The following is a 27,834-nucleotide window of genomic DNA, read 5'->3' on the forward strand; positions in this document are numbered from 1 at the left end:
TAAACATAAACAAAAAACCAAGCCCATAGATACAGAGGACAGATTGGTGGTTGCTGGAGGTGGGGTTTGGGGTAGGTGACACGCGTGAGGGAGTCAAAAGGAAAACACTTCCAGTTATAAAACAGTTAAATTATGGGGACAGCATGGGTGTCTTGACTAGCATTCACACTATTGTGTTGCATGCTTGAAAGCTGCTAAGAGAGTAAATCTTAGAAGTTCTCATTACAGGAAAAAATTTCGTTAACTATGTACGGTGACAGATGTTAACTAGACTTACTGTGACCATTTTGCAGTGTATACAAATATTGGATCCTTATGTTGTACACCTGAAGCTGGTATAATGTTATAAGTCAATAAAAATATATTTTCTTCATAAAAACATTAAATACAAAAATTTTTAAATTTTATTTATTTACTCAGAGAGGGAGAAGCAGGCTCCCCACTGAGCAGGGAGCTCAAAGTGGGGCTTGATCCCAGGACCCTGAGATCATGACCTGAACTGAAGGCAGATGCTTAACTCACTAAGCCACCCAGGCACCCCATAAAATTATCATTTGATCCAGAAATTCCACTGCTAGTTACATGCCCAAAGAATGCAAAGCAGGGATTCGAACAGGAACTTCCATACGGATGTTTATGCAGTAGTACTCATAATGGCCAAAAGAAACAACCTAAGTGTCCAATAATGGGATTAAAAATGTGATCTTTATATATAATGGAGTATTATGCAGCCTTAAAAAGGACTGAACCTCTCAGACATGCTACAACGTGGATTATTGCAAACATACTAAGTGAAATGAGCCCATAGGAAGGACAAGCACTGTAGGATTCCTCTGATAGGGAAGACCCAGGGTAGTTGGTTCACAGGGACAGAAAGTAGCATGGGGGTTGCCAGGGGCTGGGGGCTAGGGGACAGGGGCAGTGACTGTTTAAGGAATATAGTTTTTGTTCCAGGAGGTGACCATGTTCTAGAACCGGGTCGTGGTGGTGGTTGTCCAAACAAGGTGAAGGTACTTAATGTCACAGAACTGTCAGCTTAAAAATGGTTATGATGGGAAATTCTACTGTTATCTTTTACCGCAATTAAAAAAAAAATACAAATGCTCAGAGTGAAGTTTGAGGCCCACTAGTCTAGCTCCGCTCATTGGCAGAAGGAGAGAGCAGGGGAGCAGTCTTTCTGAAGGCCTTCTAGAACTCTCAGGTACGTGTGCACCCTCTGGGGCTTCTGCTGAACGGCAGATTCTGATCCTGTGGGTCTGTGGGCGAGGCCTATGAATCTGCATTTCTAATGAATTCCTGGGGGTTCCTGATGCTTTGGACCGTGCTTTGGGGATCAGTGCTCTAGAGACAATGGTGGCCTCATCTCGGGTGGACAAGGGAGAGGTCGGGAAGGAGCAAGTATGTAGGCTGCTTGCTCCAGACGCAGAGTTTAACAGTGACTCCATGGGGTGTAAGTGTGGGGGTCTGGCGGACCTGGGAACTAGCTTTCAGAAAGGTTCAGAGAGGCAGGCTTGTATGCCAAAGGACATATGGAAGTCAGATCAGTGCACAGAAATGCGTGGGTTCTCCACAAGTCTGTTGGCATTTCTGGATGGTGTGTTTTAGAGTTAATGGGTGCAGCTCAGCAGATGGCAAGTTAAACTGGCCCGTTCACCTTTCCTTCTCTGCTGCTTCTCCAAGTCCCTCTCATCCTGCCTTGTCCACCGCAGCCCCCAAGAGCAGAGTCCCGCCCGCTGCCTCTCAGCAGAATGAAATTCTCAGGCTCCCCATCCACCCGGCCCCACATACCGGCTCCCCGCCCTGAGCCAGTCACTCACGGTTCCACACGGACTGCCTTTCGGACAGTAAGTCCAGCTGATTCCTCCGGTCCCAGCAGCTGCCCCATCTGTCCTAGGGACAGAACTGAGACTCAGCCTCTGAGCAGCAGAACACGGGGCAGTGTGGCTCTGTGGTTAAGGCATTGGGCTTGGATCCTAGCTTACCTCTTCCGCTCCCTAACCTTGGGTGAGTTACTCAACTCCCCCAAGCTGCAGCTCCCCCAGCCCCCACCACTGGCGCAGACAGAGCCCATGACGCCGGCCTCCCAAAGCCGCAGTGAGGTTACCTGGGCCAATGTGAGGCAAGTGTTCCGCTAGACTCCTGACACATCGTGTAGGGTCGGGCTCTGCAAGGTATTGTCACCATAGGGGGCCCCTCTGCAGCCCCAGGCAGCTGGCTCGCTTCTACTCTAGCCTCTGGAGATTTGTTCATCCCCTCATGCTTGTCCAGACTGGGTCGGATTCGTGTTTCACCAGCATCCAGTGCAGGTATGTGTGGGGAGGCGGCTGGCGGCAGGCATGGAACAGAGGCTCCCCATCGAGTTTTAGGAAGAACTCCCCGGCTGGACCATTGCGCTTGCAGTTTGGGAGATGACCTGCAGATGGCGCACGCAGCCCTGGGAGGAGTCCTGTCCTCCCACAGAGGTACGCGCCTGGCCCTCCGCAGGTGTCTGGAATGCAGGCCCTTCTCACTATCCTCGTTACCGCTGTTTGCCGGTTCTCCCGGCTGGGTCCTTGTGTGCGTGTTGACGGGGTGTGCTGAGAGGTCTCCCCTTGGGCCTAGGAGTCCCCAAGGAGCACAAGGGTTCTGTGCCTTACCTTGTCCGGGAGACACCTGCCCGGCTCCTCTGTATCCGGCCCTGCCTGGGGGCTTAAGGAATGTGTGAGGATTGAGTTGCTTTTTGGGAAGTGCTCGTATTAGAGGTCATGCACCCCAGGCAGGGTCTCACTGTGTCCCAGATGGAGAGGGACAGCACCCCTGCATCCTGCACAAACCTTTCCCTCCGTCTCCAGCACTCTGGCCCCCTTCCCAGTACCTCCTTCCAGCTTCCGGAGGACGGCAGGTCCCAGACTCACCTTCCTTCCATGCCGATCCACAACTCAGCACTGAACCCCCTTTGTACTGTTGAGGCGTACGTTCTTTTCACCCAGGGTTTCTGGCGGTGGTGGAGAGAGGAGGGAGACGGGCGACCTGGGGTCTTTCCCTCTCCTCTGCCTGTTTTAACCTTCCTGTCCTTGGAGGCCCCGCCCACACTCCCCCCCCCCCACGCCTTTCATCAGGGAGGGCCCTTCCACACACCTGCTGTGTGCATGTTTCCTTCCAGCTGGCAGCCTGATTCCTTCCATTGCTAGCTCCTCCGAAACCAGGCAAGGTACCTGGCGTGTCTGCTGGCCTGATTCTCTTTAGGGGAGCTCCATTTCCCTCCTGCATAAGCCTCTTTCACCTTTCCAACCTCTGATGACCTCATTCCTTCTCTTTGGCCTTGGCTAGCCCTAGCAGTCAGCCTAGAACTTCAGGGCCGGCCCAAACCCCAGGGTACTACAATCACTTCTTCCTCCCCCTCCCATAACTTAAGTGCGTACTGTGGTTTGCCTTCCTTTAGCTTCCCTGGCTGGAGGAGAGGAGTTAGCAGACACCTGCCCTCCCCAAGGCCCAGACCGGGCTCCCCAGGGCTCTCTGCAAGGTTGCTTCGTGTTACAGATAAAGAAACTGGCCCAGAGGGGTTCAGCAGCTTGCTGGAATTCACACAGCTGCCCCCTTTAGAAACCAGCACAGATCTGAGACAGGTGCTCAAGGAGGCACGCAGGCTAATTGAAAACCTTCAAAAAAGTTTAACCTGCTGAGCTAAAGCCTGAACTTCCCAAAGTCTCTCCACACGAGAAACGGACGGGCCGGTACAGGCCTTTTCCTTCCTCCCTCCCTCCCCACTGGCCCTCGCCAGATGGGAAAAAAGCTACCACGTAGAAACATAACCTTTATTGCACACGGCGCTGGGTTTTTTTTCATAGAAAAAGGTATTAACACATAAGCATCTGCAAATTGAAGCAACTCCTGGTTTTCTTGGAACAGTGAAATCGCATGCAGTGTCTCTGAGTCGGGATTTTGGTCTCTGTCAAAACCACCTAGATTGAGGGGAGGGTGAGAATAGGAGGGAAAAATTGCTGAGTCTTTGTGCCTCTGTCTCAAAATAAGGTGAGAGAAATATATAGATACATAGCTTGTCCATGTGCTCCTATCTCCTATATATGTATATATCTCTCTCCACGCGAATTTTGTGGGGTGGGGGGGTGTGTTGATTTGTACTGTCAAATTCTTTGTGCCCTGGCTTCATGGAGAAGAAAATAGTTTCATTTGTACAAAAGAGTTCTATGTACAAGCGTTCATGACTTGGGGGCTTTTCTTTTCGTTGTTGGTTGGTTTTTGTCAGTTTAATATAAATAATGCAGGAAAACAGCCAAGTTGGTGTGTGAGGGCCCGAGGTGCAGACAGGTCCGAGCGTAGGGCCGCTTTTCTTGCTGTGCCCCTACACCAGGGTATAGGATTTGGAGTAGGCCCCTGCCCCCTGCTTCTGAGACCTCCCCACCCCCGATGTGCTCATCTCGAGAAGTGAGTCCCTGGAGCCCCCCATTTTGGTGTGTGGGCCCCCGGCCCGCGGAGGCTCGGTGCTGGGGGCTGGAGGGGCAGCACTGGGGGCAGCCGGGGGCTCGGCAGGGGTGGGGCCGGGAGCTGGTGGGGCCGTGCCGGCTGCGGGTGCTGGCATGGCCAGAGTCCTCTGAGGTAAAGTGGCTGTGGAGGCCGCAGCAGGGGCCCCTGGGTGCGGGAGGCCCAAGGGCTTGCTGGCAGGGTCCAAGGTCAGGTGGCGAGCCTGGGTGTGGTAGGTTCGAGCCATGTTCCGGATGGAAGCCTCTCGGGGTGGGACCACAGGGCAGGGCTCACGGCCATCTGCCTTTCGGAAGAAGGCCTCGGACTTGGCATACAGGGGTAGGTTACAGTAGTCACCTGGAATCACAGAAGCAGAAGACGTTGACGGCAGAGGCCCCTGGGCACCTGCTTGTTCACCGCACCCGCCACTCCCCAGTCTTTTCCCTGATCTGACCTGGAGTCCCTCCACAAGTAAGACAATGAAGCATCCAGAAGGGATCAGTTACTTGAGGCTCTGAGCACATTTCCTTATCTGGGAAATGCGACCCCTCCCATTTCCCCAAGGGGATTTCTGGGAGCAGTGAATGGGATCAGAGAGGAAAGGGCAGCGGGTGCGTACAGTAGCTGCTCACTAAATGGGGGGGGGGTACTTAACGCTGAAAGACCCAGACAGACTGCCGGAGAGCTCTGCTCTAGAAACTGGCTTCCCAAGAGTTCTGGCTGGTGAAACAGTTTTCCTACCCTGAGGAGGGAATGCTGGTCACAACCCCCATGGAGCCCGATTCTGCCCTCTGAGGACCTGCACAGCAGGCTGCCCCCTCCCCGCCCCCCATCACCCCACCACCTTTCCCAGGGCAGCCTGTCAGATGTCTGAAGTCAGCTATGTTTCCCTGTCCCTCTTCCCAGGCGGAATGTTCCAGATTTCTTAAACCTCCTCCATGTGCGGATCCCTCTGCTCCGTGGGCAACTTCACCTATATATGGGCCTCTAACCTGCTGACCGTGCCAGGAACTTTCTTTACATGATCTCATTCAGTCCCCAGAGCCTCCTGGACAGGCTAATACCGGCCCACAGTTGGCAAGTGAGAAAACTGAGCTTCAGAGAGATTAAGTAATTTGCCCTAATTCACCCAGCCAGAAGGGGCGGGGTGTGATTCAGGCTGATCTCTGAAGTCCTTGTACTTTGTTACCCTGGCCTCTTCTCTAGAGGACCCCCAGTGCCCAGATGAGCGCGGGCACTAGGCGAGGCCAGGACCAACAGGTCAGACCCTGTGTGGTCTGACATGGTGTGGTGTGGTCCCAGTGTCTGCTGGTGGACCCCCATACCCACACCCTCTGATGATCCTACAGCTGTCCCACCAACCCCGAAGGGCATATGCTCTGGCCAGGCCCCTGGCATCAGACAGCTGCCAGTTGGGCAAGGTCAGTGCCCACCATGAGGTTTGGCCCCATGGATCAATATTGAATGGCATTGAGACCAGTGGCCACTGGGCAGCTGAGCCCCAAAAGGCTGTCCCTTCCTCACTGGCATAGCTTCGTACCGAGGCAATGATCGCTACGTACCGAGAACCGGCCACACGCCAGGCACCTATCGTGCCTGCTAGGACAAGGCAGAGTCCATGCTGTCATTTGCATTTTACTGAGAAAGTGAATTATCAGAGAGGCGAACTGACTTCCCAGGGCCACCAAGGTATTATGAGGCTGAGCAGGATACGGACCCTGATCCAGATTCTCCCAAGTTCTTGCTCTATACTGCCCACACTGCCAAGGGGCCCTGCCCCGCTGGGGATGCCAGGGGATGCAGCGGGGGAGGCAGGCCGAGCACTCACTCTTGTTGGCCCGGTGCGGGATGGGCACAGCCACGTTCTTGCCTCTGTCGGCATCCTGGGGCTTGGGCGGGGAGGCCGTGAAGCGACAGATGCCGGGCTCGGAGGGCGTGCTCATGGACGTCATGCTGTCGGCGTTCTCGTTGGTGCCCGTGGTCATCTGGTCGGAGGAGCTGTCGGAGATGAAGCACTCGGTGATCTCAAACTTGGCGTGCTGTAGCTGCTCCTCCAGCTTGGCATGCTCGTAGGCCCGGGCCAGCTCCTCGTAGGTGGACGAGGCGCTCTCCGTGGACACCATGCTGTTCCGTCCTTTGTCTGCAGAGACGGAGGCTCGGTGTTAAGAAGAAACGAGGGGGCCTTGGAGAGAGCCGTTCCCCTACCTCTGAGCCTGGAAGTCCTCTCAGAAGACCCCGCTCTCCCCCTGGGAAGGAGGCTTTGGTGGCAGAGCAGGGACTTTCGCAAATCAAGGGCAGAACATCTTCCATTCCTGAAAACCACCACCCACCTCTGGAGCCCTCAGCTCTTTCTCCAACGAACATCACGTGTGCCATTTCCCTGACACCTTTTGGGAGAGCAGAATGAAATCCTTGACTAGGCAGAGCTCAGAGAGGTCAAGTGTGTTTGTGCCGGCTGCACAGCAAGCCGGTGGGCCACCTGGAAGCGACACTGACCTGTGCCTTGGACCCCAAGAGCTGGTGGGTGGAGGTTGGGACAGGGGAGCCGAATGGTGGAGAAACGGGGAGAGAGAGAACAGGATGCAGGCTGGGCGCCAGGCTCACCTGTGTCCTGGGAGAGGCTGGCACTGTAGCTGTCACTCTCCGTGACAGTGACCCCATGCTGGGACCCCACGGTGCGCCAGTCAGAGGTGAGGGTGCGGGCAGGCGTGGAGGCCTGGCACTTGGTCAGAGTCCACTGGCTTGAGTACCGATTGCGGGTGCTGTGGGCTGACTTCACATTCTTCCTGGACACTGGATCTGCACAGAGGAAGCAACAGCTAACCCTCCACTGAGGGCACTCAGCCTCGGGCAGTGGGCACAGACCCGAGGGGCAGTGGGGAGCAAAGGAGGAGGCATAAGCAGCCACAGAAGCTTCCTGGGGGTGCTGAGCACACTGCCTTTCCAGCTACGTGGTCCCAAAAGAGAAGAGGAACAGCGGTGAGGTGTGGGGGTGGCGGGGGCACATCCAGGTTCTCCCTCCTCCCCACCTGTTCCTTCAGCTTGGGGAAGAAAGTCCCTCCTCTCCTGCTGTCCCCTGTGCATTTACTCCCTACAGCCCTTGGTGTCCCCATCCTTACCTCCAGAGTCACAGTGCTAGAGGCAGGAGGCCCCTGGACAGCAAGCACTCCCAACCCTCTCAAAATATCTAGGTAAGGACACGGAGGCCCAGAGAGATAAAGGTAGCAATTTCCCCAAGGTCACAGCTAGGACGTCTTTAGTCAAGGTCTGGAGACTCTACCTCCAGTGCTCTTTCCGTTCTTTGTGCTGCTTCCCCACCCCATCTTCTTCCACCTGTGCCCCATGCTGTGCCTGGGTGACCCTGTCTGGGAGGAGCTCTGTCTCCCTCGGGATAAGGCCTACTTGTGCCTGGCCGGATGTCGGACATGTCGATGAGGGGTCCCGTGCTCTGGATGAGGGCTGGGTGGTGCAAGGAGACACCCGTGCAGAAACTCTGTGGGTTGACAGCTTGGCTGAACTCCGCGTCCGTTACGGGGATGGTGGCTTTGTCATCTCCTAGGGGTAGAAGGGCAGTGAGTACGAGTCCTTCTCTTTAGACTTCCCAGATTTCTTTTTGTCTTTATCTGATGCTGAGATACAGAAAGGGTGGAATAATCCTTTTCATGAGACAGAGGAGGAAATTCAGTCCTGGAGAGAGGTTTCAGGGAGTTTTGAGGTTGCTGAGTGGGGGATGGGCCCGCTGGGAGAACCCTGGGCACTGATGTGATGGCTGCGGGGCTCCCCTTGGTGGGCTGTGGCCTGGGGAAGATGAGGACAGAGAGCTTGTGGCCCCTATCACTCACCCAGCTGCTTGATGCCCTCCTTGTCCTCAATGAGTAGCTGGACTCTGGGGATGTCAATGTGTAGCCTCGGGCCCTGGGGTGGCCCCTTCACAGGGGTGTCAAAACTTCGGTTGTTCTTGCTGTGGGGAGAAGGGCCATAGGCAGGTAACTCAGCAGCCATAAGGGGCTGGAGGAGAGGGTTTTTCAGGGCAGTGGGGTCTTAGAAGCCTGTCCTCTGCAGGGGAGGAAACAGTGACATGAAACCTACCTTATCAACATTTCTGCCAGACTCTTTGCATCTGTAAAACAGAAGAGAGAGGGTCTGGGTGAAAATGGGGTCTGAGCAGGATGAAAACTGGAAGACGTGTGGTGAATAAGGTGGGAGAATTTCCTAGACTGGGACCAGGGCTGGTCCACTGAGGAGGAGAAATGAAAGGACCTCTAAAATAGTCTAACATAGGATAAGGTCTGATAGCTCCTGGTGCGAGATTTGGCTCAGGTCTGTTTTCCCTTCCTCAGATTTTTATCTAATAGGGAGGTCCTTCCCAGAGGAGAGGGTATATAAAGTACTCCATCTGTTTCCTGAATTGACTCTAATTAGACAAGACATCATAGCAGGCTGGGAATGGGTTCCAGTGGAGGGTCTATCCTCTGTTTTCTGCTGGGAAGAGAAGAGAGTGGAGGATGATGGAGAGGTGGTCGATGGGCATCCCCAGATAACTATCAACCAAGAGGATTTCTTTCTTTCTCTTGGGCACCCGTCCCCAAAAAGCTCATGGATGAATTTAGAGGTCCCTGCTTAGTCTTCAGAGGAGCCTTGAATAAGATCAGGATCTCAGGTTAGGAACTGACAAAAAGATAGAGATAGAGAAAAAGAGGAGCAAAGGACTCTCTCAAAGATCCATTAGACCTCTGATGAGAATGAGAATCATGAAAATGATCTGTCAGAATGAATCTAGCAGCATGTATGTATCCAACTATCGACTCACTCACTCATCCATTCATCCATCATTGACCCAGTTACCTGTCAATCTATTCATTTCTGCATCCACCTATCCAGTCAGTTATTCATCCATCATCCACCCATTCAACAATGCATTCGTCCATCCATCCAACCGATTAATCTATTCAACCATTCATCTGGCCATCTGTCCATATGTCCATAAAACCATAAAGCCACCTGTCCATCTATCCATCCATCCATCCATCCATCCATCCATCCATCCATCCATCCAATTATTGATTCATCTATTCAACCATTCATCCAAACACCTGTCCATGTGTCCATAAAACCAAATATCCATCCATCTATCAATTCATAAAATCATCTATTATCTATCCATTCAAATATGCATTCATCCATCCACCTACCCATTGATCCAACCAATAATCCGCTCAACCATCAATCCATCCATCCACCATTCCTCTATCGATCCAACCAACCACCTATCCATTCAACCTTTCATTTAACCATCCACCCAACCATGCTTCCCTCTATACATCTTTCCATCTAACTATCCAATTAATCATCCAACCCCCATCCAATCATCCACCCATCCACCTACCCAACTCCTAAACACGCTAGGCAGTGTTAGTAATTTCCAATTCTGGGCTACTACTGTGCTCTGGCTTCTCACATTAAACTGTAAATTCTATGAGGACTAGACTATGTTCCATAAGAATATGGACTGTTCCTTCTTCATTCATTATATATCTCCAATGTCTGGCAGTATCTACATACAGCAGATAGTCAGTAAATGTTTTCCAAATGAGTGAATGAACATCTGTTAAGCAACTACTAGATGCTAGACATTGTATCAGTCTCTGGGAAAATCAAGGTAAAGGAGACCCATTCATGCCAGTCTATGGTATCGTAGATTGGGATAGGAAAGATATTCAAAATGTCTAACATCTGCCATGTCATGGAAGTCATACGGTCAAAACCGAGCAAGGTCCTAGTGACCACCAGCAGATCTATGCTTTAGTGGCCAGCTTCTAGAAGAATCTCAGGGATCCTGCGAAAGAGAAGGAGCCTCCAGGGTGGAAGGGAGCAACATCTACTTACCAACTAATGTGGAAATGTTTAACTATTTTAAGCAGTATGGCTTTAGCAGCGTGTACCTCTAAAAATCAGCCCTGGTTAGGTCAGGCACAAAGTCTTGGGGACACAGAAGAGGAAGCGGTGAGAGCCAAAGTTTCAGAAGGTTTTAGAGCAGCTCTCCCTTCAGTGGGACACAGGCACTTTCTCTTGTCCAGATGGTGCTCATGAGCCAATGAAAGGTGGCCCACGTGGCAGAGGGTCAACACTCCCTCCCCGGAAGCCTGTAGGACACTCGCCTACCTCGGAGACGCTTCAGCCGCTTCTCCTTCCTCTTCTTGCGAACGATGAAGAGCAGAGCTACCCCCAGAGTGGCCAGTATGACTGGGCAGCCGATGGTGAACAGCTTCTTCACATCATCCCCCTCCCCTTGAGCAGACTTGATGGGAGGGATGGTACCTGTTGGAGTGAAGAGGGGTGTCAGAGGTCCCTTATGAGCAGGGTCTGGGCAGAGTCCCTTGGGTGAGGTTGCCTTTGAACCTTTCTTGCTGCCCTTGCTCTCACTCTGACCTCCACTTCCTGGCACAGAGTCCCAACCCTCTCCCTCTATTCTCCCCAATTCTGGTCACATCAGGACAGCCATGAACAGTCACATAGTTTTTACACTGCATTAGAATACTGATGACTTCGTGGGCCTATTTTAGAATTACCCAGAAGTCTTTCAGAGATAGTCTCCTGCCTCTTGGAGTTCAGTGTTCATTTCTAGAAGGTAGGATGATGAGCTTAGATTCTGCCTTCCAGGTTGTAAAGTGGAGAGAAGTCAGAGAAGTGGGATCCTGGGGTCTCACCCCAAGATGGGGACAAAACCACTCTATGCCCTGCATTTCCTTCCTGTTCCCCCACCCATGGGTGAGATCTGCTAATCTTGGGAGCCTGTATGGAGGCAGTAAACTCTGTTGACAGAGACCCCTGCAAAGCCCGATCTATCCTGGTTTCAAAGCCTCGCAGAAGACCATCTCCTTCATGAAACCTTCCTTGTTTGGGCCCATTATTTTCTTTCTTTCTTTCTTTTTTTTTTTTTTTTGAAGATTTTATTTATTTATTTGACAGACAGAGGACACCAGTAGGCAGAGAGGCAGGCAGAGAGAGAGCAGGAAGGAGGCTCCCTGCTGAGCAGAGAGCCCGGTGAGGGGCTTGATCCCAGGACCCTGAGATCATGACCTGAGCAGAAGGCAGAGGCTTAACCCACTGAGCCACCCAGGTGTCCCTCTGATACCACTTTTATTGTTTCCTTAACACATAAGCAGACGGACTGGACCTTCGGGCAACTAGTCTCTCTGAATTTGGCCTTCAGCATGTCTTTAGTGTACGTGCGGGACAACAAAGCAGGACAGAAGCAATGCGCACCACCTCCTGGCCCAGGCAGTAAAGACTGGGGTGGCTTTTCCATCCCTCTCTCCTTGGCGACCTTAGAGGCTACACATTTAAGATGGCATAGCTAAAAGATGGTGGCCAGCCAACCCTCACAAGATGTTATGAGTACAAGAAGCAATTCTTTACTTGATTAAGGCCTGCAGCTTTCCATGTTTATCTGTTCTTTTTTTCCCAGGTTATCCAATCCTGGTTAATGCAACCTATTAGGAGAGGGGTCCCTGGGGGCGGGCCTCAGCTATCCTTTACACTATACTCTCCATCTCTCTGAAGCAGTGGAGAGCAAGGACTGCACCTTCAAAAGACCCTCGTAGTGCGATGGGTTTGCCTGGCTATCAGTCTGTATCCGTCACTGGTGCACCTGCCCGCCTCCCGCTCTGCTGCCCCCTTTGCTTGCTCCTTCCGTGCCTCCAGCCTTTTCCTCCATGGTAGTCCTGTCTATTTTTTGATTTGTCTGTCCTCTCTTTATGTGTCCACCTCTCTGCCAGCCTCCCTGGGGACACCTCGCAGCACCCCCTGTGCAGCCCCTCCCGCCCTCCCGGACTCACTGCCGTCATAGTCCAGGGTGGCGAACTGGGCAGTCTCGTTGCCGCAGCCAGCGCTGTTGCAAGCCCGCATGCGCAGCTCGTACCACGTGGCCTCACGCAGCTCGGTCAGAAACACCTCCCCGGAGCTGTTGGCCCGCAGCCCCTGCCAGGCCCAGGTTCCCTTGGGCCGGTACTCCAGCACGATGGCTGTGATCGGGCAGCCCCCGTTGTTCCAGCCCTGCAGGTTAAGCCGAGCATGTGTGGAGTTGATGTGGGTGAACAGGTGCTGGTCTTTGCTGAAGGAGGGCTCTGGGGGCGGGGGGCACAGGGAGAGAGCGAGGTTAGAGACTCAGAGGAGGAGGGCTCATTCATCTGCGCGGGGAGGGAGTCTCCTGGGCCAGTGCTTCTGGGGAGCAGTGGTTGGCAGAGAAGAGAGGAGGGATGCCCCAGGGGACAGAGGAGGAGGGAGAAGAGGGACGGATGTGGAGAGGCCTCAGCAGGGCAAGAGGTAGGGGAGGAAGGAAGAGGCTGCCACCATGGGCTGTGGGGCCAGGGAGGTGGAGCCTGTTTCTCCGGCTGTGATTGGTTAGTGTGCCATCTACAGTGATGGGAACCAGGTCCAGTCTTTCCCTGCAGCCTCTGCTCCCGGCGCCCTCCTTCCCCAGCCCCTCCACCTTCCATCCGCATATCCTGGGCCCATCTCTCCCCAGCTGGGTCATCGCTGGGCCTCACCCCGCCCGTGGGTCTTGGCCTCGATGATCTCGCTGATGCGCCCGGAGCCCACGCTGTTCTTGGCCGCCAGCTTCACTTTGTACCACGTGCCACACTTGAGGCTGTCCAGCTTGAAGGACCGCTCACCTGAGCTGATGAACACGTCCTTCCACTCCTCACTGTTGTCTACTGAGTACTGCAGCACGAAGCCTGCCAGGGAGGTTTGCCTGGCTCAGGGCGGGCAGGGCAGGGCTGGGGACACCCCAATAGTTGGCAGGGGGCTGGGCTCCCCGCGGGGGCAGAGTGGGGCCTTTGGTGACAGGGTGGACACAAAGCTGCAAGGAGCTTTCTTGCTTTCTCTTTAGCAGCCAAGGTGGAGAGGGGAGCAGAAAACTGTGCCTTCAGGCGTAAAAGGGATAGTATTTAGAGCCTACTTTTCCCGGAGTGGTCCCCAGACAGCAGGATTAGATCCCGTGGGAGCTTGTCAGATCCCACCCCAGACCCCTGGAATCAGAATCTACCTTCTTTAAGATCCCCTAACGATTCATGCGCATGTTCAAGGTTGAGAAGCATGATCTAGTACATTTGTCCACTGCTATAGATTTGGACACTGAGGTCAAGAGAAGAAAACCGATTTCTTCGGTTCGCACAGCTCATCAGCTGCGATTGGGCTGGGCTTTCTAAAACCCAGGTATCCAGGCTGGTAGCTGTGGCACTTGGGTAACTTCCTTGTGGTCCAAACTGCCCCTCACTCATCACTTCTGGGGCTTTATGGGGACATGTGGTGGGAGTGGATAAAGCCCTTGCCTGGCTCCTGGGCCCCGAATTTCTTCCCCTCTTTCCCCCTCCTCACCCAGACCCTTCTCACCTCGGATGGAGCTGCCCCCATTGTCACCTGGAATCCAGGTCAGGGTGATGGACGAAGCAGAGGTTCTAGAGACAGTGAGGCGGGGCTGGTCCGGGGGAACTGTGAGGGGAAAGCCACCAGCCCTCACCACAAAGGGTTAACACCTGATGATGGGAACGCAGGCTATCCCAGCTGCAACTGAGGGCCCAGGCCTGGCCTTCCTGCCCTCGAGGTGCTCCCCCAGTTCCTGCTTGTTCTCCCCATCCCTCTGGCCTCCTCTTCCACGTGGCACCTCTGTTCCACTACGGTCTGTCCCCCAGGGTGAGGGGGCTGGGGAGGTGGGGATGGGGACCTGCCTTCCGGGGCCTTACCTTGCACCAGAAGGTTGACGATGATGGTGTCAAAGCCCCCAGTGTTGGTGGCCGTGCAGGTGTAGTAGCCTGAGTCCTCGGCCTTCACAGCACGCAGTAGCAGTGTGCCGTTGGTATGGATGAGCCGGTGCCCGTCCATGGACACGGGGATGGCCGAGTCCTCACTGCGGGGGGTGGGGTGCAGACATGGATTATGGTAAGCACCCCCCCTCCTGGGGGCTCCCTCAGGACTGCAGGCAAACAGGGCTGGGAGTAGGAGGCTGGCTGGGGGGGGGCCCGGGACTCTTGGGGTTTTACCCAGTGCTTCCTGGGGCTATCCGGTCCCCCTGGCCTCTTCAAGCATTCAAGGAGGGGAGATCCTTGGCAGCCAGCAGAGGGGAGCCAGGGAGGTTGGGTCTGTATGGGAGAGCAGGAGCTGTGTGCCCCGCAGGGCCTCTGGGGCACCCGATTCCTTTCTTCATGGCTCTTCTACTACACCCATCTCTGGGACCCCACATTTCTCTGGGGCCACGCGCACACCTGTCCTTGGTCCACTTCACAGCGGGGGCTGGATCTCCCACCGAATTGCAAGGTAGTCGGACATCCTTCATCCAGGGGGTTGTCACAGTGCCTCCAAATGAGATGATCTTTGCTGGGGCTGCAGGGGAGAGAGCATGAGCGCCTCATCAACCCGCCTCTGCTCTCAACACTGCACTGGCCTGCCTTTCCTGGGGCTCTCCAAATTCACAGTACAAGACCCCCATCTCCTACCTGACCTCCACCTTGGGCTTGGGGCAGGGGTGGGTACAGACGCTTTCAGATGGCAGTCACCGGTCCAACAGACATTGTTCAGGTGCCTGCTATGGGCCAGGTATCAGAGGAGGCTCTGAGCGTTCATGCCATGAACAAGACGTGTTCTCTGTCCTGAAGCTGCTCATCATCCCGGTGGAGGGGAGGGGACAGATACTTAAAAAGTATCATGACAGGGTGGAAATACTACATAGGAGTAGGTGCAAATCGCCATGGGAGCACCAAGAAGGAGGAATGACTCTGCCACTCCGGTGGTGGTGGAGGAGAAGGCCAGGGAGGCTTCTGGAATGAGAAGCTTTGACTGGAATCTTTTGAAGTCAGCTCCACATCCAGCACCGAGTGCAGGGTGGGGCCTGAGCTCACTAAGACCTGAGCTGAAATCAAGAGTCGGATGCTTAACCGACTGAGCCCCTCCCCCCAGCCCAGGCGCCCCTGAATCTTGAAGGCTAAAGAGGAATTCACTACGCAGAAGGAAAGGTGTAGCCGGAAGAGGCGACAGCACTGAGTAGAGGCCTGGAGGGCTGAAACCCGTGGACATGTCAGGGTCGGCAAGTACTCTGGGGCAATCAAAGCCCAGGGTGAGTGAAGGGGGATGGGTGGTGAGCAGGAGCAGAAGCCCCTGGAGGGCTCCAAGCGGCAGAAGGTGGAGGGTGGGCTTCCGTTTGAGGTCACGAGGAGCCACTGGAGGGTTACAAGTAAGTAATGAAACATTCTGAGTAGAAGCCCTGGTTGCCCGCAGAGGGTGGTTTGCTGGAGGAGGCAGACCAGCGGCAAGATGGTGGCCAGAGAGCAGGCCCCCTGGGGGGGGGCATATGGCCGTGGGGAGGAGGTTAGGGGCTCAGGGAGGAACCGACAGGACTTGGGGTTTGTCTGGCTTTGAGGAAGAAACAGAGGGGGAGGTGAGGATGCCAGCATGATGCCGGCTGGGGGACGGTGCCCTCACAGAGAGACAAGGCACATGGCGGGGGGCGGCAGGGGAGGGGGAGGAAGGATGTGGGGGAAGGGATAGGAGCAGGGTAGGTAGGAGACACTGGGATGCTTAGCCTCACACTGACCCTGAGGTCACCCACACGGGGTAGCTAGAAAGCAGTCAGATACACATGTTCTGCAGCGTGAGAGAAGTGGCCGGGCCACAGACACCGACGTGGGAGTCAGCCACCCAGTGACCGAGGTCGCCATGGGTGGGATGGTAGATTGACAGAGAGGTGGCAGCAACATACACACAGGCCTGGCGGAGAAAGGAACGTCCCCAAGAGTGACAGGAGCACACTCAGAGGACCAGGCCGCACAGGTCACAATGCAGAAGGCAAGGCAGGCAAAGATGTCCAGGGAACTGTGGGAAGGTGATCACGGCGGGTGCCTCACAGATCTTTGGGCTGAGTTACAGGTATTAAATTAACCAAGCACTTCAGAGTTCCAGACCTGGAACTCATGTGACTGGGGCTAGTTCCCTGAATGTCTTGGTGTTTCAGGGTGTGAGAACCTGTGTGTGTGTGTGTGTGTGTGTGTGTGTGTGTGTGCGTAGGATGGGTGGGGGAGGGAACAGCAGTGCTCGCCCCCTTCCTCACTAGGCTGCTTGAGGACAGAAGAAGATGTAGAAATGTTCTGGGAAGGACAAAGCCTGCTGGGGATGTGTCCTGTGGACTGCCCCCAGGGGAAGGGGCCGACCTTCTGCAGGACACCCAGGCCCTCCCATGCTGCTCTGGGCCAGTGCCAGCTACCCTGGGGGCACTGCAGGTTCTAGGCCCCTTCTCTCCAGAAGGGATGAGCCCAGGAGAAGGGGTTGGTGGCACCTGTGGGAGGAGGGATTGCGGACATTAGAAATGCCGAGGTGCGGGGGGAAGAGCCCGACCTAGAACCAGAAGAGCCCGCAGGCCACTCTGCACGCTGTCTGCCAGCTGTGGAGACCCTGCCTCGACGCTTAACTGGAAAATGGAGAAACAAGGGCACGGTAGGGAGCCCCGTTGCAGGCCCTCCAGCGAGCGCTAGTGGCCTCCGAGCCTGTGGCAGGGGAGGGCTGATGTTTCTTGTGTCTCCAGCCAAGGAAGCCTGTCATCCCAGGAGCCTGGTCCTTGGGCTCCAGGGTTCATGGTCAGGTGGCTGGGGGAGGAGGCAGGCCCGGGAAGAAGGGGGCCTTCCCGTCTAGGCTGGCAGTCAAGGTAGAGGACCTGGAGTCCTGGGCTGGTGGTGGTGAAATGCAAGACCCTGTGGCGGCCCCAAGGTTGGCGCAGAGGGCAGACGAGCCGCTGTGCCCCGCTGCCTCTTCTGTGTAGGGTTGGGGCCTGAGAACTGTCATTCCCTGTAGTATGGGGGTGCATAGGCCCCATGGCTCCCCTCTGCCCAGGCCAGGGATTCGGTGAGGGCGTTCTCTAAAGACACACCTGGTCTTAGTCACTCAGTGCCCAGCATCTAGCTCAGACCCCCCTCCTAGCTGTGCCCCCTGTGAAATCAGCCATCAGCAAACCCACCTCTGCCCCAGGCGTCCAGGCTTTGAAATGAGGGGGATGCCTGTGTGGCTTTCTGCTCTGTGGAAGCGGTGTCCCCTGCTGCCTCCCATCAAGAGATGCTGACCCTTGGGACAGAGGCTCTGCTGCGAGCTGGGAGTGGGCCTAATGCCCCCTCTTGCAACCTTGGAGTGGAGCTAGGAATGGGGGACCAGGGTGCTCCGTGCCATCCGCCCCTGGGTAGCTGTGCCACCTGGAGCCTGTTGTGAGGCTTCTGGGAGTCAGGGGGCAGCAGAGGCCCAGTCTTGGTGGATGCAGGAGGGAGGCAGGTGAGGCGGGAGGGAGACAGCCCCTATTTGGGGAGAACCAGAATTCTAGAAGGTGGCTTCTGGTGGCTTCTCCCCGTCGGGCCGGGCTGCTTACCCTTGCCTGCAGGCTCAATGGTGACCTTCTCGCTGCTGTTGCCCCGGCCAGCAGAGGTGACGGCAGCCACCCACAGCAGGTACTGCTGCCCGCGGTTCAGGTGGGCTATCCGGTAGAAGAGCTGCTCTGGGCTCGTCTCGTACTCGCTGGGAGCCTGCGGGACGGAGGCAGAGAAGGGCTAAGAACCCAGCTTCCGGGCCTCCAGACTCCAACCCCAGCCTTCCTCGGGGACCTGGGCTCAGAGGAGGGGGTGGCCCAGTCAGAGGATTGAAGGGGGGGCAGTGGGAAGAGAAGGTAGGATCCTGAATCGTTTGCCCTTTCTGGTTCAGGAGCAACAGTGAGCAGAGTTTGTAGGGCGCTTGGCCCCAGGGGCTCATGGACCTGCTCTGGGTGTTGCTGGGCCAGCCTCAGTTTACCTCTTTGAGAGATCCAGACGCTGACAATGGCAGCTCCAGGCCACGGAGTGTGAGAGTGGCGGGTGAGTGATGGAGGGAGTTAGGAGAAGGGAGAACAGAGGGAAGAGGGTCCCAGGAAGACCCCGAGGAAGGGGAGTCTATGAGAAGAAGCCAAATTACCACGTTTGCCTTATTAGGGTTGTAGACAGGCTCCCCAGCCTGTGCCGGCTCTGCTAATTACCACCCCTTCATTCTGCGGGGTCAAACCGTCCGGGGGCGGGAGCGGTGGGAGACGGGGCTCAGAAAGCTTCACCGGGTAACACTTCATTAATGATTATTAGTGGTATAGATCACCCTATATATTTGTAGGTTATATAAATCTATAAATTTTTTTTTTAACCAAATGACAGTTTTGACAAGTTGCCAACAAAACAATATCGGATCCCAGTGGTTTTACCAGTTGCTTTGATGAAAAGATTATGTTGCCTTGGAAACCAGAGGCTCAGATATTGAAATGAATTTGAGAAGGAGCTTTTGATAAGCGCTAGTTTGCAGACCTCCTGTCAGCCCCTTTCCTGGTCCAGGCGGGATGGGGCGGACTTTCATTTTATTTTATTTTTTGGTCAGCCGTGGGGAAGGGAATGGAGGACAGCGCTAGGGCCTCTTTGAAATCAGGGCAGAAGTCTAGGGAGGGGGAGCAGCCCCCGGAACAGATGGGGGGCCCTGAGGCCAGAGGGAGCTAATAATTAGTTATCTCTGCAGTCACGGGCTCTTGCACACACATGCTCACGTGCACACGTTCACACGCACACGGACATAGAGATGCATTCGTGCACGTGCATGTGCCAAGGGACAGACCTGCAGACAGATACGGGGTCACAGAGGGACATTCTCTGTGCCCCATGGGAGGGCTGAGGGGTCCAATGACTTCTAACAGGAGAAAACATCCTTTCTGGCCCCAGGCCATGTGCGGGCAAATGTTAGGGAGGAGACACAGCAACCCTTCAATACACACAGAGCTCCCTGGCCAACTCCTCCTCTTGCCCCCCTCATGGACACTTGGCCTTGACCCCAGTAGATCACTGCTGTGGACAGGTGCAGAACCACCCTGAGCCCTGGTTGCTGGGAAGTCTTTTCAGGCTGCAGCACCCAGGAGACTGTGTGTGTTTCCATCTGTGCATGAGGTAGGTGGGTGTAGTGGCTTCAACACATACCTGCCCCTTCTTCCTAAGGGTCTGTCCCATAGGTCTTATACCTTTCTCAAGGGTCCCAGGACCTCAGTTTTCTATCCTGTGAACTAAGAAAGCACAACAGCTCTGCCTACCCTGTGTGGTTACAGAGAGGCACAAATGGGGCAAGGGGTGCGTGAGTCTTTTATAAACTGGGGCATGTTCATCTCCTGGCTTGTTTGCCTTTGATGATTGAGGTGTGTATGGGCACACATGGAGAAAAGTTGGGTGTACCTGCTTGTGTGTCAGTGTGTACCCGAGTGTACATTTGTGTCTGCACAGGGCAGGAAAGGCTTGGCTTCCCTTTGAAGGTGTTAGCATCACATCTGGATCCTGAGGTCTTTCTTTTAACCTGGACTCCCCAAAACCCCTGAAATCATTTTTAAAAACACATAACCATATTCCCAAATAAAGTCTATGTGGATCAAATTTAAAAAGAAAAACATAGAACTATGACAATATTTGTCTTTCTAATCATACAAGTGAAGGTAAAAATCATAAATGGAAATGTTTCATAAATTTGAATTCTATAAAAACAAAATCCCATGGCACACCAAAAAGAGTACCAGAAGGCAAGCAAATAACTGCAACCAATATAATTAATAAATGGTTATTTTCCTCATATGTAAAGAGTACTCTCAGATCAATAAGAAAAAAGCCACGAACTAGCCAAATGAAAAATGGATAAAAGACATGAATTGATAATTATCCAAACATGAAAAAAAAACCCCAGCCAATAAACAAATAACAATAATCAACCTAACTGGAGATCAAAGGAATATAACTAAAATAGGACACCTTTTAAAAAAATCAAACTAGCAAAAATGACACATGTGTAATACCTTGGATTAGCATGGGCACATTGTTTCTTGTACTTATAATGCTGGTGGGAGCATAGCTTGGTTCCAACTTTCTGAGGAGTAATTTACAAACATGTATGCATATCTTAAGAATATCCTTACTCTTGGGGCACCTGGGTGGCTCAGTGGGTTAAAGACTCTGCCTTTGGCTCGGGTTATGATCACAGGGTCCTGGGATCGGGCCCTGCGTTGGACTCTCTGCTCAGTGGGGAGCCTGCTTTCCCCTCTCTCTCTGCCTGCCTCTCTGCCTACTTGTGATCTCTGTCTGTCGAATAAATAAATAAAATCTTAAAAAAAAAAAAAAAGAATATCCTTACTTTTTGTGCCTCAGGAACTCCTATGGAAATTTACCCTAAGAAACATGGGTATAAAGACTTTTATGAAAAATGTTCAATGAGGTATTAATTATAATGTTGAACACTTGAAAATAGATTAAATATAGAACAAGGTACTGGTTAAATGGATTATATACTAATAGGCACTTGTGATCATATTTGAAAAGAGTATTTGATGGTGTGGGAAAATGCCTACATATATTACAAGAAAAACATGGATTATATGGTATTACATAAAATTTCATCATTTTATTAAAAAAAATCCCCATAATCTATACACAGATCAAAGACTAGAAGGCTACCTACCAAACATTGCCAGTGTTTATCTTTAAGGAATGAATACAAGTAATTTTTGCTTTCTTCTCTATTCTTTAATATATTTATAGAATTTTGGACAATAAAGTGGCAATATTTTGATAATCCGAGGAAAACAACAAATGTATGAAAATGTTTTGTGAAATTTCTGATGGGATGCACTGCAGCTCTGGCTGCCCCCAGGGCGTTCCTTCTGGGAGCCTAAGCCAGATGCACTTCCCATCTCTTCTGAGGGTTCCACACCCGCGTGTTCATACATTCAAGTACATATGCACACATGAAGACTCGTGCATTGCCTCTGACCTCAAGCTCAAATCCATGGTTTTGCACCATCACATACATGCGTGTGTCCTTAGCCCCAGCACTCACTCCTAGAGCTCTTCCCTAAGTGAATCTGTAATACAGTTGTTTGGAATTTGGAAAGTGTGCAAAACGACAGTATCATGCTGTTCATATCACAGTCGCACATGGGGGTCAGTTTCTACCCCCTGAGGTGGCTGAACAGAGGTTCTCATCACACTGAGCACAGTGGCCCCTGGTGGGACAATGTCCCATGGGGACTCTCCCTGGGAGAGAGGACATGGAGAGAGGCGGGGAGGCCCTTGGGGTCTCCAGCAGGAGCTGGGCACCAGGAGCTCTATTCTGGGGCCTGGGACAGAGGTCCCCAGCCAGCTGACTAGGGGGTCCTAAAGCCCGAGTTAATGAGGAGGCAGTGCTCCTTTGAAAGGCTTCATTGTTGGAGGAGGAGATGACTGCACAAAGCCAAGCTCGGGAATAAGTACCCTCTCCCATCAATTTATCATGGGAAACTTGCCCAGTGTCTAAGGCTTTACAATGGCCAGGCTGCTAGTAGTTCATTCATCAAACATGTATTTAGTGATGATGATGTTTCATGGACCGTTTTTGGCAGCTGGGGATCTAGAGATGAAAAGATGTTGCCCTGGTCCTCACTGGGCCCCAAGGACCAGCGCAGGAGACAGAGAAGTCACTAGCTAGTTGCCTTCTGACACCCTCAGTGGATGACAGGATGGAGTGCACGCCACAGCACAGGTCAGCCTGGGCAGAAGTGTGGAAAAGCATAGCAGGCATCCAGAATAGTGACGAGCTCAGAATGTGTGTGCACATGTACGTACGTGTGTTCACGCGTGTGGAGTTGGGGGGCAGGGGAAAGGGGCAGACGGCATAGCTAAGACACTGATTGGAAAATCAGCACAACCACCCAGGGATGGCGGCACATTCTCTACTGGACACGTGCAGACCCCGCGGCTCAGCGGTTCTTCTCGTGGGTGCTCTCCCGACAGGCACGCATGCGCACGGGCTCCAGGAGACCCCAGCGAAGACGCGCACAGCGGCACCATATGTAGCGGCTCTGAGCTGAAATCTACCCAAATGCCTATCTATGGGTAACAGACTGGAGGAAACAATTCTATGTACACACACAGTCGAAACCCGTGCAGAAGTGGCAGTGAACGATCTATAACCACGCACAACAATATGGATGAAATCCAGAAATGCAAAATAACGTTGAGTAAAAGAAGCCGGATAAATGGTATGAACTTCGCTTATATAATCTATGAAATGCGGCAACACTACTCTGAAGTCAGGATGGCTCTCACCCTGCCCCAGGGGTAGGGAGGTGACTAGAAGGGGCACAAGGAGGTCCTCTGGAGGGCTGCAATGTCGTGTTCCCTGCTCTGGGTCTGCTGGCCCCGTGTGCTGTGAAAATTCACGGAGCTGTACACTCGCGTCTCTGCGTCGTGGCTGTGAGGATGGAGGGGAGGACACAGGATCCCTGAAAAGATATTTCTGGGCTTCCCCTCTGGTAATAGAACTCTGGCCTCCCTGGCGCGGTGCCGGGCCACCTATGGCTCAGAGGGTAATTCAGAAAGACCACAGGAAAGCCAAGCGAAGGAGGAGATGGCACAATTATCGAGCAATTTCAGGGCAGCTTTCCCGGCTGCCGGGAGCTCATCTGCAGATGCTTGGGCTGCCGTCCCATCACACGCTGCTGGTGGAGGGAGAAGCCGGCCCCCTCCTGCTCCCTGCTCTCCTCCTGAGATGTCCTGGGTATCTCCTGGATAGTACTCCTGCCCCCTCCCCCAGGGTGTGCCTCTCCACATCCCCACTAGACTGGACACCCCACTGAGGACAGGTGCACCTGCTGATGTAGCTAGACCAGGTGTGCTCCAGAGTAGTCACCCAGCAGAACACAGTGGTCGAGTGGCTGGAGATCAGGAAAGGAAGAGGGAAGGATACATATTGTGGGATATGGGTGTGTAGACTGCATTTATCCCCTCTTCCTTCTTTGTCAGGCCCCTCTGAGCACCCAACGGAAGGGCAGGGAACAGCTGCCTGCATTACACTCCCAGGTTTGGGCAGATCTTGCCATCTGAGTCCTCTCTCTAATGCTGAGGCCCAGCTCTGGCCCAGACAGGGACGCTCCTGCCTCCTCTCAGCTGTCTGCCATCTTCTCTCCTAACTTTAATGGGCTCTATGCTGAGTACGCCACTCAAGGCAGAACTCCAGCAGCCCTCCAAGCCCAGATCGTTCATGCTGGAGAGTGGATCATGTCCAGAGGCCATGGACCAGCCAGGCCCCAGTCAACAGCCCTGGGGCCTGCTGCAATCTTCCCTGGTCAGCCAGACCAAAAGAGCTGAGGCCCTGGTCTCGCTTTCACATCTGCTTGGTTTTGAGCCCTGACTCAAAGAAGCCTCCAAGGGCTTGTGACAACCTTGCGGCTCTTGGAACAGAGGACTGACCCAAGATGGACACCGAGTAAGGCCTCAACTACTCTTGGGTGACCAGAACCCATTCTTATCCATGAATTCATGTAGAAACACAGATATAAGTAGCTCCCGGGTTTGCCCTGGACACCTGCTAATCTTCCGAGAAATTTTCCCTTTCTCCTGTCACCCTCATCATTCAACCCTGGGCCTACTTACCGGCTGGCCAGACCCAGGGCTGGAGCAGAAGATGGTGTACTTGCGGATCACCCCATTGGGCTTGGTTGGGGGGAGCCAAGACACAACCACACTGCTGGCAGATGAAGGGACAGCTTTGATGCCAGCGGGGGGACCTGGAACTGAATCGGGAGAAGGCCAGGTCAGTTTAGAGAAAGGAGCTCTGCCTTTGGGAAAGAATGACAGGGTGGGGAGAGTAAGGCGGATCAATCTGGGAGAGCTTCCTGGAGGAGGCATCCTTGAGCTATGATTTAAAGGGGGAGGTTCCAGCAGGTAAGGAGAAAGGTGATCACTTGGGGCTTGTAACAAAGTATCCGAGACGGAGGCACTGGGAATAGTCATCTTCAAAAGTGGCCAGAACCAAGGACTTAGGATACTTCAGAGACAAACAGAACCCATGGGGAATTCACCTTGATTCCCACAATCTTAACCTACTTCCTGCTTCAATGCTTGACTAATAGGTTGTATGTAGGCCAAACAAATACACTGGTCACTTTGCTCTTTGGCCTATGAGCTCCTTGACGCTGGGGGCTCCAGAGACTCACAGAGCAGGCCTCCTCCTGGGGGGTCAGAGGCTGGTGGTCAGCCAGTGGGTGACTGGGCTTCCTGTCATGTGCCCAGGGCACTGCCCCTGGGCTGCTGGCTAGACCCTTTCTGTTTCAGGAGGGGAAGTCTACCAGGGAATTGGCTGGGACATTCATCCTAAGGGGATCCCAATTCATATGGATTCTGCCCTCCCCACTGCCCCCATCTCTCTGGGTCAGCCTAACCCAGCCGGGACCCCGGGGCTCTACTTGGGAGACTGGACGCTTCCTGGTTTCAGGTTCCCTCATCTCTCCTTTGTATTGTCGTGTACTAGTCTTTCCTCCTGGGAGCTTTACGTTCCTTTGAGGACAGTGATGACATCCCGCTCAACTTACTTTGCCTCCCGAGCCTCTGTTTGCCCCTCTATATGATGGACGTAATCACAACCACATTACGGGTTTGCAGTGACAGTCAGCACTGATCAACATAAAAGCACTTGGCACCTCCTGACATATAGAAGACAATAAATGGTGATGATGATCATTTTTTGCATTCCCTCTCTCAACTCTTAGCTTCTAGTACTACTGCATTTTTTAAAAAAAATCTAGTAAGTCAACAATTCTAGGCTACATAAAATAATGATTCATCATAACCATACACCCAGGGGCCCGAGCCCTCCCTCCTATAGCACCACCATCCCGCCCCTGCTAGTGTCTTTGCAGCTCTGGAATGCAGGGGGCCATTCGGGGGGCACTGGGGCAAGTGTGCTGTCGTGTTCAGATCTTTTCTGTCCTTGCATACTTTTTTTCTCAGCAGTAACTGAGAGGGGTACTTAATTTTTTTTTTTTTTAAGACTTTATGTATTTATTTGACAGAGAAAGAGGATGAAAGCAGAGGGAGCAGCAGGTTCTCTGTGGAGCAGGAGCCCAATGCAGGGCTCCATCCCAGGACTCTGGGCTCATGACCTGAGCTGAAGGCAGCTGCTTAACGACTGAGCCACCTAGGCACCCCCGTTTGTGCAGTCTCGAGGTGATGTTACTAGGTTCACAACAAATTTGGAACTGCTTCATTTGATTAGTAAATTGGGTTCTATTGTAACAGAGGGTCCTTCTGTATCTCTAATGATGCTTCCTGCCTTAGAGCATACTGTGCCTGACATTCCAGCTCTCTCTCCTTTCTGCCTGGTGTATCTTTTATGTACTCCTTTCCCATTTCCATACCTTTATGTTTTAGGTGTTTACTATAAACAGCATGTATTTGGGTTTTGTTTCATTGCTGGTCTGACAGTCTTTCTCTTTTCATTGAATAATTTAGTCAATTGATCATTTATCAATTTATCATCAGTTAATGCAATTACTTATATATTTATGTTTAAAAAGCTTCTCTTACTAAGTACTGTCTGTCCCACTTATTCTGTTTTTCTTTTTTACTCCTTTTTGTGATTTTTTTGGATTGAAAATTTAAAAGAAATACTTTATTTCTCCCTCTCTATTAGCTGGCTATTAGATAGCCTGTTACCACTTTTAGGGGTAACCCAATATGAATCTTTAACTTACCAAATCATGAATTGGTACTTTTTTCCTCCAACAATGCAAGGACCCCCATTTACCCTCACCCAATTTATATTCCATTTTGTATATTTTAATGATGTATATATTTTAGGTCCTCCCCAAGAAAATGTCACTGTCATCATCGTTTATGCAGTCAGTATTAATGGAGATTTACCCGTATGTCCCCCATTTAATTGTTCTTTTTTTCTTGCATCACTGAGCTCCTACTTGGATCATCTTCCTTCTAGCTAAAGAAGACCCTTTAATATTTCTCTAGAGCAGGCATATTGGTGGTAAAATCTCTCAGTTCTCGTTTGTCTTTATTTCTTCGTATCTTTATTTCACTTTAATCCTGGAGAATATTTTGGCTTGGTATAAAATTATAGGTTGATAACTATTTTCCTTACATAATTTATATCACTGCATTGGCTTCTGTTGTTGGTTTGTTGGTTTTCATTGTTTCTGACAGTTTAGCTGCTGATCTCATTGTTGGTCCCATAAGAGTAACTGGTCTTTCCCCCTCCGGTTGCTTTTAAGAATTTTCTCTTTGTGTTTCCTGTTTAGCCGCTTTATTAGGATAAGCCTAGGTGTGGACTTCCTTAAGTCATTGCCTGCAGAGTTCCTAGAACTTCTTGCTTTGGGGATTGAGGTCTCTCATCAGTTTTGAACAGTTTTCAGGCATGTTATCTTCTGCGCCATTCTCTTCCTCCTCTTCTTTGAGACTTCCTCTCACATCCTCTATGTCCTTGATATTCAGAATGTGGTCCGTTGGTCAGCAGCAGCGTCACCTGGGAGCATGTTAGAAATGCAAAATCTCAGGTTCCACCCTAGACCTACCAAATCAGAATCTGAATTTTAACACGACCCCCAAGTGACTTGTATGCACAGTCAAGTTTGAAAGTCGCTGTTCTATGTCTGCTACTTGCTCTTTTATTTTCCATTCATTTTTCTTTCTGAGCTTCTTTTGAGTCTTCTCATCTAACTTCCAGTTCACTAATTCTCTCTTCAGCTGCCTCTGATTGGTTATTAAATCTATCCACTGAGTTCTTAATTTCATGTATTAATAGTTCTTGTTTCTAGATTTTCTATTTGATAGTCTCCAATTCTCTTAAAATTTCAATTTCATTCAGAGTAACTATTTGAAAGCTCATGTGATAAAACTTGTGTTTGGAATTCTTGTGGGTCTATTTCTTTCTTTCTTTTTTTTTTTCCTGCTGGCTTTTGTTCACGTTGTTCCTCATTATTTTTATTGCATGCCAGACACATCATTTGCAAACTTGTTTGTAGAAGTAGTTTGAGGTCTCAGATGATGTAATCTTTCTAAAGGGAGAATTTACATTTGCTTCTGGCAAGTATCTGCAATCTGGGGACTAGCAACCTGGGCCTACCTCAATCTAATTTCCAGGACTGAGATGATTTGAAGCTTAGCTGGTCTACTTTGGGTGCACTTTTAATCCAACGTGCTGTGCCCATGGTCTCAACTCCAGGTAAGGGGGATTCACCAGATAGACCTGTCCACCCCAGCAGGCCCTGAACTCCCAATTTCCTTTCCACTGCTGCTCAGATTATCAGCCCCTGCCTCCAGATTTGGCAAGTGTCCCCTCATGGGAGAGCTGTTCCAAAGGCCGGCCTCACCTCCTGGGCCTCCACTCTCCCTGGGATCCTGGCCCAATAATTCTGCACTCTCCTGCGAGCTCAGGGATGCCTTCAAGCAGGTGTTTTAAAAATGTTTTATCCAGATTTCCTAGTGTCCTCAGCAAGAAGGACAGTGGGTTTGAATTACATAGATAGTCCACCATTAC

The 27,834-nt window shown here is 52.2% G+C and overlaps 1 protein-coding gene across 1 annotated transcript in view; it reads right to left on the reverse strand.

Annotated features, from left to right (window-relative positions):
- Positions 1–3,780: 3,780 nt before the first annotated feature.
- Positions 3,781–27,834, reverse strand: part of DSCAML1 (DS cell adhesion molecule like 1) — a 337,984-nt gene continuing 313,930 nt past the window's right edge. The window contains exons 20-33 of the mRNA XM_059181885.1: positions 23,940–24,079; positions 17,864–18,017; positions 14,727–14,844; positions 14,208–14,371; positions 13,858–13,956; positions 13,011–13,199; positions 12,300–12,587; positions 10,624–10,779; positions 8,551–8,581; positions 8,304–8,422; positions 7,864–8,016; positions 7,066–7,260; positions 6,290–6,601; positions 3,781–4,818 (exon numbers count right to left, since the gene is read on the reverse strand). Coding sequence (XP_059037868.1) covers positions 4,343–4,818; positions 6,290–6,601; positions 7,066–7,260; positions 7,864–8,016; positions 8,304–8,422; positions 8,551–8,581; positions 10,624–10,779; positions 12,300–12,587; positions 13,011–13,199; positions 13,858–13,956; positions 14,208–14,371; positions 14,727–14,844; positions 17,864–18,017; positions 23,940–24,079 — 2,594 coding nt within the window. The 3' untranslated portion in view covers positions 3,781–4,342. The remainder of the gene's footprint in view (positions 4,819–6,289; positions 6,602–7,065; positions 7,261–7,863; positions 8,017–8,303; positions 8,423–8,550; positions 8,582–10,623; positions 10,780–12,299; positions 12,588–13,010; positions 13,200–13,857; positions 13,957–14,207; positions 14,372–14,726; positions 14,845–17,863; positions 18,018–23,939; positions 24,080–27,834) is intronic.

This window comes from Mustela lutreola, chromosome 1, assembly GCF_030435805.1.
Source record: "Mustela lutreola isolate mMusLut2 chromosome 1, mMusLut2.pri, whole genome shotgun sequence".
Lineage (NCBI taxonomy): Eukaryota > Metazoa > Chordata > Mammalia > Carnivora > Mustelidae > Mustela > Mustela lutreola.